This window comes from Lytechinus pictus, chromosome 10 (assembly GCF_037042905.1).
Source record: "Lytechinus pictus isolate F3 Inbred chromosome 10, Lp3.0, whole genome shotgun sequence".
Lineage (NCBI taxonomy): Eukaryota > Metazoa > Echinodermata > Echinoidea > Temnopleuroida > Toxopneustidae > Lytechinus > Lytechinus pictus.
The window spans coordinates 17,913,113-17,927,076 of NC_087254.1; the positions used below are offsets into that span (position 1 = coordinate 17,913,113).

General features: G+C 34.3%; 1 protein-coding gene across 1 annotated transcript; it reads right to left on the reverse strand.

The window, feature by feature from the left end:
* Positions 1-1,152: 1,152 nt before the first annotated feature.
* On the reverse strand, positions 1,153-13,962 carry LOC129269917 (peroxisomal 2,4-dienoyl-CoA reductase [(3E)-enoyl-CoA-producing]-like). The gene is made up of 9 exons (XM_064105464.1): positions 13,838-13,962; positions 11,214-11,282; positions 10,514-10,565; positions 8,839-8,904; positions 7,237-7,306; positions 6,151-6,275; positions 5,441-5,534; positions 4,919-5,023; positions 1,153-4,277 (listed from the first exon to the last, which is right to left on the reverse strand). Exons 1-9 carry the CDS (start codon positions 13,909-13,911, stop codon positions 4,072-4,074), a joined length of 861 nt encoding a protein of 286 aa, XP_063961534.1. The 5' UTR covers positions 13,912-13,962; the 3' UTR covers positions 1,153-4,071.
* Between the last annotated feature and the right edge of the window lie 2 nt (positions 13,963-13,964).

Here is a 13,964-nt window from a genome sequence, read left to right on the forward strand (position 1 = left end):
CTGAATATGTGTCCATGAGGATGATTGGATCAAAGGTCATCTAGAGGTCAGAAAGTCAAATGATATGAGGTCATGTCCATCCTTTTTTCAAAGTTTTTGTTCAACTAGCTCTCATTTCTTTATTTCTGTATAAATTTTGATCACACTTGGGTCAAATAATCATTTGGTAATACCATGTGTTATTTAGGATGATAGGATCAAAGGTCATCTAAGGGTAAAAAAAATCAAGCTTTGCTCTTATTTCTTTATTTCTGCATCTATTGTGTTAATACTTGGTACAAATAATAATTGGGTAACACACTAATGTTCATGAGGATAAGGTCAAAGGTCATTTAGGGGTCAAAAGATGTTGCATATTCATTAATCACGAAATCAGGCAAGACTCATTGCATGCTAGCGCTTTCTCCCTCGGTTTGTACCACTGGTGAGCATGTGTCTCTACTTATTTGTCTGTGTGTTTGTGCGATCGAAGTAAGCGCATCAATTTAGGCTGTGTGTGCTTAGATCCATGAATCAGTGCGCGTCATAAACGAAAGCTGCTGTCAGACATGGGAAAAGTAGTAAGATTAGGCCAACTAATATTTATCAGAAGATGTTTGAAGTGTCAATTGACCCTGAATACATTGAAGAAAAGATGGATGACATTTTGATTAATAAATCATACATTCGTGATTTGAGTATATGTATATCAATGCTGTAAGTTTGATTTATTCTTGTGTAAATTCTTAGCTTACATATATATGAACAGAATAGCACCTATTGTCAGGTAGTGCAAAACAGTGCATTGATCTTACAAGCATTTGGGATTCAGGGTTAGAGTTGAGGGTAAGGGCAGGCGCTGATCCATTGAGGGGCCATGCACCCCTCTCCCCTCCCCCCAAGGAAAAAAAGGGAGAGAGAGAGAAGGAAGGAAAAGAAGGGAGAAGGAAACAAAAGGAATGGGAGATGGGAAAGAAATGGAAGGGGATAAGGAGAGGGGAAAAGAGAAGGAAAAGAAAGAAAAAGAGAAGGAAAAGAAAGAAAACGAAAGAAAAAGGAAAAGAAAGAAAAATAGAGGGGAAAAAGAGAAAGGTTAAGGAGAGAATGAATAGGGGGCGATCGAGGAAAGGAAGAGAAGGGGGAAAGAAAGAAATACAGCTTCATTATTCTATATTCATTCAATATGAATTTAATTCAATTTCTTGCATAAATTTATATCATACATCACATTTTGGCAAATAACATAGATAAGATTTCATCCATAAAAAAATAGTATTGCATAAATGAACATTAAAATACAATTTATCATATCAATTAGTCTAGAACACATAAAAATATACTTAGAACATCACCTTTGCTAGGTGGACTCATATTTGGATAATCATACATGTATTGTATTATGATGCAAGTTGAATATCAATATAATTCATTATCTATCATGTACAATTACTTTTCTTTCAACTTTTCAAGTGCTATAAAAGTACTGGAATGCGCAAGGCAAAAAAATATAAACGAATTACAAACTTCCTAGGCAATTTTTTAGCTCACGAGCCCAAATTTGCTTTTCAATTTAAATGGACCCTATGGGAATTTCTTAGGTTCTTATTCAGCTTTCCAGGGCTCTTGAGGCAATTATGAGTCCACATCTACTGTAAATTTCCTTGGAATGCAAACCTGTGTGCTATACAAGTAGGCACTATAATTCCTTCAATTATGCATCATCGACGATTGAACAAAAATATGTCAATGACCAAAATAGATCAGTCAGCTTGAAAAGGATCTCATACATAACTAAATTGATTTTACTTGAAAATATATATTTTTTGAAATTGATAACCTCTAAAGCCTGTCTCACACAATGCGATTTGTTGCGATCCAAATTTCAAATTAATTGTGATATTTTTTTATATGGATATTCCAACTAATAAATATTACGGATCAGAGTTCAGAATAGTGGTAAGACTACTGAAATCAAAATTCAGTCCAGTTAGATCCTCCCTGAATGAATAAAAACAAATTCAGTTCCAAATCGTAATGACGTCATCATCAGCTGCGTCTTGAAGCTGATTTGGACTTTACTCCGAACATAGGGCTTGCCGCAAAGTAAAAATATGATTCTAGTTTTCCTAATAATATGCCAAACTGAATAAAATAATTTTAGTTCTTGGAGCTTTCATATTAAATGCAAAATGCGATTTCTTGAAAAATCACGTCACACCGGATCGCACAATGTGAGACAGGCTTTACTGGATGGATGAGTGAGATCACAATCATTTTGGAGTGTTTAGAGACTAATGGAATTTTTATTCTCCCCTTTCTTAACCAACTGAATACTGAATTCTCTTATTCCCATTTTGTTTGTCCTGGGACCACTTGGCACCTGAAGGAGATTGGTTAAGCACAAAATTAACATCCACATTCAGAAAACAATAAGTTTCTTACCATTACCTATCACTGCCATATAATTTATTTTTTGGATTAATTATACTGATTAAGGTTATACAGTACCGGTACAGTATTTGAGGTAGTCATTGCATCATTAACAAACATTCATGTAAGAGTCACACAAGCTTCCTTGAATTACGCATTAGAGATGAAAATGAATCAATCACAAACAACTATTTTTGTTTTCTGTGTTGTCCAAGTTCCCAGTCTACGATTTCTCCTACATAAAAATGATATTACAGAATGAATAATTGTTCATCCACCCTCAAAAAGTGTCATGTGAGGCAATGAATGTACCCATACCCAATGGTTAAGAGCTCAATAGAGCATAACTTGGGAGTTTGGACCAGTGCTCATCTTTATTTTGTTCATCTTATTAGATTATTAACCAATAGAACGGAGGACGAAGTTCTTTGAATATTTTTTATATTGGTTGGTATATAGGTGCTTTTGTTTTAAGTATAATAACACCTCAGTAATGACACTTGAGTATTTTGATAAGAAAGAAGACATACTCTTCTGAGATTTGATGCAAACTAATTACAAACAATCAACTACATTTGTTCGCAGTCTGATGTTAAAAGCAAAGTAAACATGTATTCCATCTGGAATAACAAATGCACACTCAGCTAACTTGTATAATCACATTTTCTTGATTGTGTCATAATGTATTCCCTGAACAGATTGCATGTCTTATGTCATTTATTCTATATTCTAACAACATACCACTGGTTTGTTATCCTATTCCATCAGAGCAATCATACTGATACAAAATATATAAAAGATAAAGTTGATCTCATACAAAAATTGGTCCTGTCTCAAAATATTTCTTTGGCTTAGGTTTTTCTCCACTATGTAAAGTCAAGATCTGATTAGCTACTGATTCAAATTAAACTGATAAAAATCAATCACACTTATGGGGCCATGTTGCAAAAAAATACTTGCAATCAATCATTGCAAATTTCTATTGCAAACTTAAAACTGATATATCAATTGTAATTAGAGGGAAATCATTTTTTGAGTGCTTTTTACAAGCAGATAAGAAATCAAGCATAAATGTGCAATTTATTGCAAGATTTCTTTACTTGTGGACCTAAATTTGATTTGCTATTGATTGTAAGGTTCATGCAAAACCCAACAGGACAGGGTACTGGTCTAGTGTGCGATCCAGAACTTCAGTTAGAAAAACAATAATTTTACCTTTATTTTTATTGTCAATCGACAAATATGTCAATTATTTCACCTATAGATACGTCACAAGGAGTATATTGTGGACCTGACCATTGGTGTTGGGTTCATTTTTAAATCAAACTTAAAACACCAAACTTTAACATGATGCTGGTCTCGAGAATAATCCAACTAGGGGTAGAATTATCAATAAAGAGATTTTGATTATTATCATTGTCCTACATTATGTTATAGAGCTAGGGAACACAATCTGAATTATGCTTCTAACAAAAACACTAGCGCCAAATGCTTAACTTGAAATAGCATGTGACATCACAATGCTTCTTATCAGGAACTCCTGCTTCCATTAAAATCTTAAATTGGATAGAATTAAATAAATTTCTTAGCCGAGCAAAATAGTGAGCAGTTTTGCTAGCTTACTCCAATTATTAGATTAAATAGCATTCTTGAGCTAGATAATCAGAGTAGGCTCTTCATTGATTCCAACCTCATCTCAGCATCATTTGGGGCAGTCATCCAATCACCGCCATCAACCACAATAGTATCACCGGTGATGTAAGAAGCAGCAGGAGATGCTACGAACACTGCACAATCGGCTATATCAACCTTGGTTCCCATACGACGTAGAGGAATACGTTTAGGAATCGACTCGGCAAGGGGACCAGCTGTAAATATCAAATATTATAAAATTGTGAGAGGTAGCTGAGCTCCTTTTCTCTTTTCTTTGTTTTGTTGATATTCTCCATTTTAAATGATCATTCTCCATTCTATGAATTTAGTTGTATGAATAGTTATATGATAAAATATATATATATATAAAAGTAAAATTGCTGCACCTATTAATGGCTTGAATTCCAGAAACTTTAAACCACAGTATAAAAATGACTCTGGGAAATTTTTAAGCATACAAGCATAAGAAGGCTGGGCCAATATTTATTTTCTTTAAACATGCATACGAGCAAAATGTGCTTATTATATTTGTTTAAGTATTCATCCACTTTAAAAAAAATATTATTTCTCCCAAGGCACAGTTTAAACTTCCTTTTCTGCATGTTTTATTGTTGTGTGTTTTACTGATCTCTTTAACCTTTTCATTCAATTTCTTTTCATTTTTCTAATTTTGTCCACATGGGAGCAAAATTTCACTGTCATAATCCGAAGAAGACCCTTGCAAAAAATTATCTTCCATTGTCCGTTTTTTTTAATCATCCTCATTCTTCTCTCATTTTTTTCTCTCTCTTTTGCTTTCTTTTTTATATTTTCACTTTCTCTTACCTTTTCTTAAAACTAACTTGCAGATTCTTACCTAATTTACGGATTCCTTCTGTATCATCAATTGGACCAGGAGCAATACCAACCACTCTAATACCAAGAGGTCCCCACTCTACAGCCAGAGACTTGGTCATCGAATCTTGGGAGTAAGACCAGAATAAAAAACAATCATTTATTACAAGGATACTTGTGCTTTTACTTTTAAATCAAATCAGAGCTACAAGATAATGCATTTCTATGTTTCAGTTGCTACTTACTTCTACTTCTTCATAGATATCATAGTAATAACAGCCATTTCATAGTATCAACATTAAATGAGATTATTGTATGGCTATCTACACTTTTGTGTTAAATCTTAACATTCTTTGATGCTGTGTTGCTGATTGCTTCCTATCTGACCGAAAGGAAATCCAGTAATAATAACCTATCTGTGCCTTGTGAGATTACATCAAAACAATATTCTTTGTCAATCGGACACACATGACTATTAAGTCCTGCAATTGTTTTACTTTTTTTTTACAATAAATGTCTTCAGGTTATCACAAAAAATACTCACCAATGGCTGCTTTTGCTGCAGAAGCATGGCACTGTAAGACTGTAGCTTTATATGCAAGGGTAGCTGATATGTTGATTATTACACCACCGTTATCCTATGGGGAGAATAAGCAATATACATAGAAACATTGAAAAAAATGATGACGAAACAAAACAAAAACAGAAGAATGAAAAAGTAATGAAATAAAGGTACATGTGATGTAAAAGGGATTAATCAACATTGGAATATAAAAGAAACATAAATCTCTATCTCACTCATGTTTTGATAGCACATTCTCTCATTTAGATTTCAGTAAGATGTGTGCTGTTGCTTAGCAACATAATCAAGAATCAATTTTTTTTGGGTATAATCACTGAACATGAAATCATTACACTACACACCTTGCTCCTCAATCATATTCACTGGAAGTTGAGTCTTATTCTCTTAATTTTGTGCATTGTCACCTGGTGGTCCTGACTCTCATCTTTCAATAAGAGGACCAGGGTTCAATTCCCAGCCATGGCATGTTTTCCTTCAGAAAGAAATTCATTCACATTGGTGAGGTGAATTAATCCTAGCAAGATTAATTCCTTGAAAGCACATAGTGCTGGAATGGGAAACTTGAGCTAAAGCTGGGATAGTTCATATAGTGCATGTTATTTTACAAATGACATTTGGCACTTTATAGAAGCAATCATTATGGAAATGAGATTGTCTTCTAAGATATATACCCTCATGTATTCATCAAAGACTGCTTTGGATGTGTTGAATGTTCCCATAGTATCAATTTCCAGGACAGTCTTGAATGCATTGAATGACATAGAAGCAGCTGGGCAGACAAAGTTACCAGCAGCACCTGATAAACAAAACACAAATAGTGGGACAATTCAACATGACTTTGAGGTTTTGTATTCAGAAGAATGTAAAATCAGACTCATTTTCTAGATACAAGTTGGGCAATATGCATGTAATAATAATTACTGACAAAAATATTACAGACTTGTAAGTTGTAGTTTTTATTGTAAGGAATTGGCCAAGATCAAAGTGGAAGGGTTTGGGAGTGGCAACACATTGTGGTCAAGTCCTAAAAATAGCTAAATCTTTTAAAGTTCAAGTCCACCCCAGAAAAATGTTGATTTGAATAAGTAGAGAAAATTCAAACTTGCATAACGCTGAAAATTTCATCAAAATTGGATGTAAAATAAGAAAGTTATGGCATTTTAAAAGTTTCGCTTATTTTTCACATAACAGTGATATATTGCACAACTCAGTGACATGCAAATGAGTCAGTCGATGATGTCCATCACTCACTATTTCTTTTGTTTTTTATTGTTTGAATTATACAATATTTCATTTTTTACAAATTTGACAATAAGGACCAACTTGACTGAACCATATAGTATTAAACAATGCTAATTCCACGTGTTCAGGGAGGAATTAAACGTTGTTTCACTTGACAATGAGGAGAAAATTAGAATATTTCATATTTTTTATAATTAAATACAAAAGAAATAGTGAGTGGATGATGTCATCAGTCTCCTCATTTGCATACTGATCAGGATGTGCATATAACTGTTTTGTGAAATTAAGCGAAACTTTAAAATGTCATAACTTTCTTATTTTACATCCGATTTTGATAAAATTTTCAGTGTTATGCTTGTTGGATTTTTCTCTTTTTATTCAAATCAATTTTTTGTTGGGGTGGACTTGTCCTTTAATATAAAAGTCTCATTATTCTCAAAGGAAAATAAGCACATCCATGTACTCTCTTAAATGATATACTATCAATCATCAGAAACTTTGGATTGCATTCTTACCATTCACTAAGATGTTAATTTTGCCAAATTCCCGCATAGCCTGCTGGACTCCAGCCACGACCTCTTTGGGCTAAAACAAAACAAAATCAAATAATGTGGTAAAAACATGATCACCACCATTCACCATCATAGAGTCAAGGCAGTTGTCCTGCAGTATCATAGAATACTTAAATTAATTAATAACTTTGTTCACTATTCAAATAAAACACTGATTCCGATGGTAATTCAAACACAAATAGTTTAATTCCAAACCTTTGAATCAGACAAGAATAGCTAGAGCTTCATAGGCCAAGCAGTATATCATATCTATGTCATGATCATGGTATCACCATATACATGTAATAATTCCCAATGCCTCCAGGAATAACATGCCACTCCTCTAGGCCATCTACATGGTCCGCTAGCTTGGTGCTCTCAGGAATTGTATATGGCAAACCGTGATTATTTGTTAAATTTTAAAGGAGAATGAAACCCTTGAAACCAGCTGAATCCATATCAAAGAGAAAAATCAAAGAAACATATTGTTGAAAGTTTGAGGAAGATTGAATGAATAATAAGAAAGTTATGAGCATTTGAATATTGAGATCACTAATGCCATGTAGATCCTCCCATTGGCAATGCGACCAAGATCTGTGATGTCACACACGTACAACTCCCTCATTACTTAAGTACTTATTTCACTTATATTCTCACTTTTATAGAGTCTATCACAAGGTGAGGTGTTCATTTTATGAGAGGACGAGTACAGAGGTTTCACAACATTATATCATTGATGAATCGTTTGTCATATGATTAGAATGAGCAAAAAGAGATGTTTTGGGGTATATTTTCAGTGTCCAAATGGAAGGAGTTGTTCATCTGTGACAACATAGATCTTGGTCGCATTGCCAATGAGAGGATCACCATAGCATTAGTGATCTCAACATTCAGATGCTCATAACTCTTCTATTGCTAGTCCTATTTTACTCAAACTTTTTTTGATCTTATTCTTTGATTTTTCTGCTTTCACAAAAGCTAACTTGCTCCAAGAGTTTCATTCTCCTTTAAGATATGCAACAACTGCCATCTTTTATCTTTCATCTAAATGCTCCAGGTATAATTATACAAGAGAAAGAGAAATGGTATGCCTCACATTCCAACACAATTTTTTTTTTTCAACAGTTAATTCTATCCCATCACTTATGATATGAGCAAAAATAAAATCATTAGTATCATCTTAAGTCAAATACCATTAAAAAAAACTCATATTGAATAGCAAATACCACATGATGAATTAACAAGACAAAAAGGAAACGGCGAAGAAAACATCCTCATATTACATGTATATGCATGAACCCTAAATGCAATAAAAATAATTGAATTGTGGTACCAAGATCACTTCCACGTAGAAGTCTTGGATCAGCCCACAAACCACCTTTAGTTGATGTAAACACAAGCTGACCTGAATGCAGCGCCAAACCCACTACAATTTAGTTCTTTAGTTCTTTCTCTGAAAAATATTTGATAAAGACTAACGCAAAATGTGCTGATGTACTAATGTATTCTTGGGACAGGCAAGGGTGTATTCTGGTGCTTTAATAGGTACACTTGAGAATCATTTACCTTTCTGACATCCATCTGAATGGGAAGACATCTTTGTCCAGTAACTTTACTCAATTCTTCTGCTGCCTATAAGAGATGAAGACATCTTGAAATTAATTGAATTTACTCGCATATGGTTTGTCATATTCCCATATCATCCGCTAGGTAGAGTGCTAAAGGTGCATGTTTAATCAGAAGTGTTTCAAGAGGTCTCAATACAGAGATTGAATTCCTGATGTCTTTTTGAAAGCTATTCCATAAAGTAGGACTTGTGTGAGCAAGTACACGTTCACTGCTGAAAACCTAGGATTCATTTCAATCCACTTGGTGTTTTCTATCATTTATTATAAAAAGGAACATATACCCCAAAAGTATCATACTGCATAATGGCTCTTATTCTTACTGTCACTTCCAATTTATATCATGATTTTATCAACTTGTTTGGGAAAACATTCCAATGCTTAACACATCTACTCAGGTATTTATTGCCCCCCTTCTCTGTGGGTGCCAGGTAAAAAAGACATAGGTAAAACTGGCAGAAAGAAAAGAGGTAAAAACTGCTGCCATTATTACCTCTACTATTTTTACCTCTGCAACATTTAGCTCTATCAAGCTACCATTTTTACCTCTGCAACATTTACCTCTATCAAGCTCCATTTTTACCTCTACCATTATTACCTCTGCCATTTTTACACTGAGACTCTCTGTGTGCAAGCCATTGTTCAATTATTAAGGTCAAGTCCACCCCAGAATAATGTTGATTTGAATAAATAGAGAAAAATAAAACTAGCAAGACCCTGAAAATTTCATCAAAATCGGATGTCAAATAAGAAAGTTATGACATTTTAAAGATTTGCTTATTTTTCACAAAACAGTGATATGCACAACTCATATGAGACAGTCGATCAAGTCCCTCACTCACTATTTCTTTTGTTTTTTATTGTTTGAATTATACAATATTTCATTTTTATAGATTTGACAATAAGGACCAACTTGACTGAATCATATAGTATTAAACAATGCTCATTCCACATGTTCAGGGAGGAATTAATTGTTTTTTCACTTGACAATGAGGAGAAAAATAGAATATTCCCTATTTCATATAATAGAATACAAAAGAAATAGTGAGTGGATGACGTCATCAGTCTCCTCATTTGCATACCCACCAGGATGTGCATATAACTGTTTTGTGAAATAAAGCAAAAATTTAAAATGCCATAACTTTCTTATTTTACACCTGATTTTGATGAAATTTTCAGTGTTATGTTTGTTGGATTTTTCTCTTTTTATTCAAATCAAATTTTTGTTGGGGTGGACTTGTCCTTTAATGTGTCATCTTCTTATGTATGGGAAGAATGCAATCATTATCTAAGGTGTCTAATAGGCTAGGCTTGGGACATTCTCAGCTTTGTCAGAATCGATTCCTATAAATCCTGTTCTGACCCAAGGCTTCATCTTCTGAGAAGATTTGAGTCCTTTGTCAAAGCTTTACAAACTAATGAATTACACACTGATCTCTTACCATGTCTGATCCAGTTTAATGGATCCTAAATGTATATAAACTAAGTCTGGAATGAGTATCAACGTGGCTTTTAGGTGTAGTAATAAGAGAATCAGCTCTTTTATACAGAATCAGGTAGAAATATATACTCGCTCTGATGCCCAAGCCTAGAATATAAAAAAAATATGTTCTAACCTGTTGCACACGTTCTAACTTGCGGCTGGCTATTATGGTTGAACACTGATGCCTGTGAATAAAGTATATATTCATATTAAAGTAATTCATCATTTCATGATGGGGGGGGGGGGAGGTTTGGTTGCCATTTTGGATTTTGGCCCAGCACAATTTTTCTCAGACCCGAGAGAAAAAATATTGTCATTTCATGTTGAGATAAATTACAAGGAATAAATAAAAACTGTTGCCATATTAAAATGACAAAAAAGTATTATTGACCCATGTATAGCCCACTCCTACTAAAATTACCAATCCAAAATCTTAAAACTGTTTTGCTGAACTTTGAGAATATTGACTATAAATCTATGCTCATTTTCAGTTTACACAGTGTTCTGTTCAATTTTTTTTTTCTTTCAGAGTAAATTTTAGCACATCATCTGGAGTCTTGATCAATCATATACAAATACAATTTATCATAGAATTCAGGTGAGGTAAATGGGTACCCGGTAGGAAGAAATTCCTTGAATGCTTTGAGCGCCTAGGCAGCCAGCTAAAGCCGGGGTAATAATAATAGCAGGGCCTGCTGGGAGAACAGTTTTCAGAACTGAAGTGGGTTCCGTGGGTAAATATACCTATATCATTATCATTATTATTATTAATTCTTGCATTGATTGTCTTATTTCATTTTAACTGAAAGTTTTTACTTCTATTGTCTATTTACCTCATGAGAACTTCTGCAATTGTAAAACATATTCCCGAACCCCCACCTGTGATGAAAGCAACTTGGCCTCTGAAATAGAAACAAAAAACAAAATTAATAACAAAGAAGTGGTATGAATTAAATATACAGTGATGAAAACAATTTGCACATCTCTATCTTAAAAATAGTGGAGGAGCCATGGTGTATAGTGGTTCTGACTCTCGCCTTGTAAACAGAGGGTCGTGCATTCGAATCCTACCATGGTCTGGCGTCCTTTGGCAATGCGTTAATCCAGTTTGCCACTCTCGACCCAGGTGCTAAATGGGTACCCGATAGGATGTGAAAGTCATTGTAGCTTGTCCAGTACTGTGAGCGCCTCACCGGCGACTGACTGGAATACTTACCAGGGAGTGGAGGATGTGCACACATTGTGTGCGGGAATGACTGATTGAATCCGACGACCGGGGTTATGATATATCTGTAAAGCGCTTAGGCACGTCGTTCCGATGTATTAAGCGCTATATAAAAGCGGATTATTATTAAATAAGTCACTGAATGATTCAACAAAGAGCAGACATGAAAATTCACATTTTTCCAGCACAATGATGGTCATAAAATCAACCTCCAGCCATTATGATTTATTGATTCAATCTTCCTCCTTTTTATTATCACAATGAGTCTACATCGGGCAGTTTCAATACAGTCTTGAGTGTACATTTAAAAATCAAAATAGTGAGTTGCTATTGGACTTCAGGCATGTAGATCAGGCAAAATAATTCCTGAATTGTAATTTTTTTAAGTGAAAGACTGAAAGATCTCAATGTCAAATTTACTTTATACCGCTACTAAGTTACACCATTGACAAGTTGTTGTTACGTAAGAAATTTGATTTTAGGGTAGGTCAAGGCTATCTAGAATTCTAGATCTTAATCTGCTCAAATTAGTTTAATTGGCATACTTACTCCTGTGCTGTGAATATAAAGAGCAATGACTGTTTTGTGAAAAATAAAAAAACTTAAAAATACCATAACTTTCTTATTTTACATCAGATTTTTATGAAGTTTTCAGTGTTATGCTAGTTTGATTTTGTTTTATTTATTCAAATCAAAAATTTTCTGGGGTGGACTTGACCTTGAATTGAAAAAAAATGCATGTTTTAATCAGCGTTAAATGAGCAGACATAGAATAGATCTACCAGTACAGTACCTGTAGTATAGTGGCTGAATGTTCCAAGATACACCTCACCAAAAACAGTCATAAACATAAAACAAGCAAACTCAAATCACATCAAACAGCCAGAAGCACCAAATAAGAAGATAATCTAGCTGAACTAAACCTAAATAAAGATGTCGACAAAATGAAGTCCAGTGATGCTCTGATTTATTTGCCTGAAATCTAGACCTCACTGGGCATTGCCTAATATTCATATATATTCACACAAAAAAAGTGTCACATGATCGATTCAACCAATAGAGAAAGAAAGAATGGAAGAACCAAGGGTGAAAGGTGCAATGACGATGAGATAGGATGATATGAATGAAGAATGTTCTGAATATAAATGAGAAAAGGACAATAGAAACATGTGGAGCTGCATAGTGTTGGAATGGCAATGGAAAAGTTTACAACATCCTTCCATAGGGAACTTGAAGTTGAATAGATAGGGAAAAAAATGGTCAAAAATATTTTTTCAGTCATCAATCATAAAAACAGCTCCTCAGCATGTACTGATCAGTGATTTTGTCGTTTTCTCAACTTTTCCCACTGAAACTTGAGAAAGCACAAGTTCAATAATAATACAATACCATTTTCAAATGACCAAACTATTTCACATGCGAAGAGGGGTGCGATTGGTCAGCTGATAACATCATGACCATAAAAATAGAAAAAGAAAAAAATTGATTTTCAGCAAAATTTTAGTAGATCTTTGTGTAACTGCTAGGCCTAACGCTAGATCTAACGTTAGAAACGACTATTTATGAAATTATGCTAAACTAAGTAAAACTTTGATGAATTTTATGAATATTGTGTTTGATGATATGATTGAATTCATGAAGTGTTCGGTAATAGTAATACGATCCACTACCATACTTATCATTCTTTCAGTTTACGTAGCTGTTACGTTATGTATGTGTTTTTTTTTATTGCTTTAGCTGCATATATGACTTGTTGAAAAAAAATTTTGCATGATTTCGGATTATGTCAGGTTCGATACAATTTGTCTGCTATGTTTATTAGTGTAATTTTATTTGTTTTTAGTAGAAAATTTTACAGCTGCATGCAATTATCATTTTGTTTTTTATCTTCTTCATCATGTATGTGTATCATTGTATGAATGTTATTTGAATGAATAATAAAGACTACTACAAAAAAGTAATTTAATACCATGAAAAACATTCGCGCGAGAAGAGGTCTACGTTACGCCCCCGCCCCCGTCCATTGCCATTTGCCAGCCAACTCAACTGCGCCAGCGATGCCTGCCCCGCCCCGGTCCCGCCCTCGGCCAGCAGCAAGGCATGGCTTGCTTGGTAATTATACCGGGGGCGCGGAAGAGTCTTTTATCTATTGCCTTGTAATCCCGGCTTGTAATAAACATCAAGAAATTTATGTTTCAACATCAAGCAATACAGGGCCACATACAAACTTACTTGAACAGACTTGGATTGAATACATGGTTGTAAGCTTTCATGCACTTATCAGCGATGGTTGAGGATGCTGCCATCTTGGACGAGTCAGATTTGATTTTGATATTGCTGGCAGATAATACGGTATACA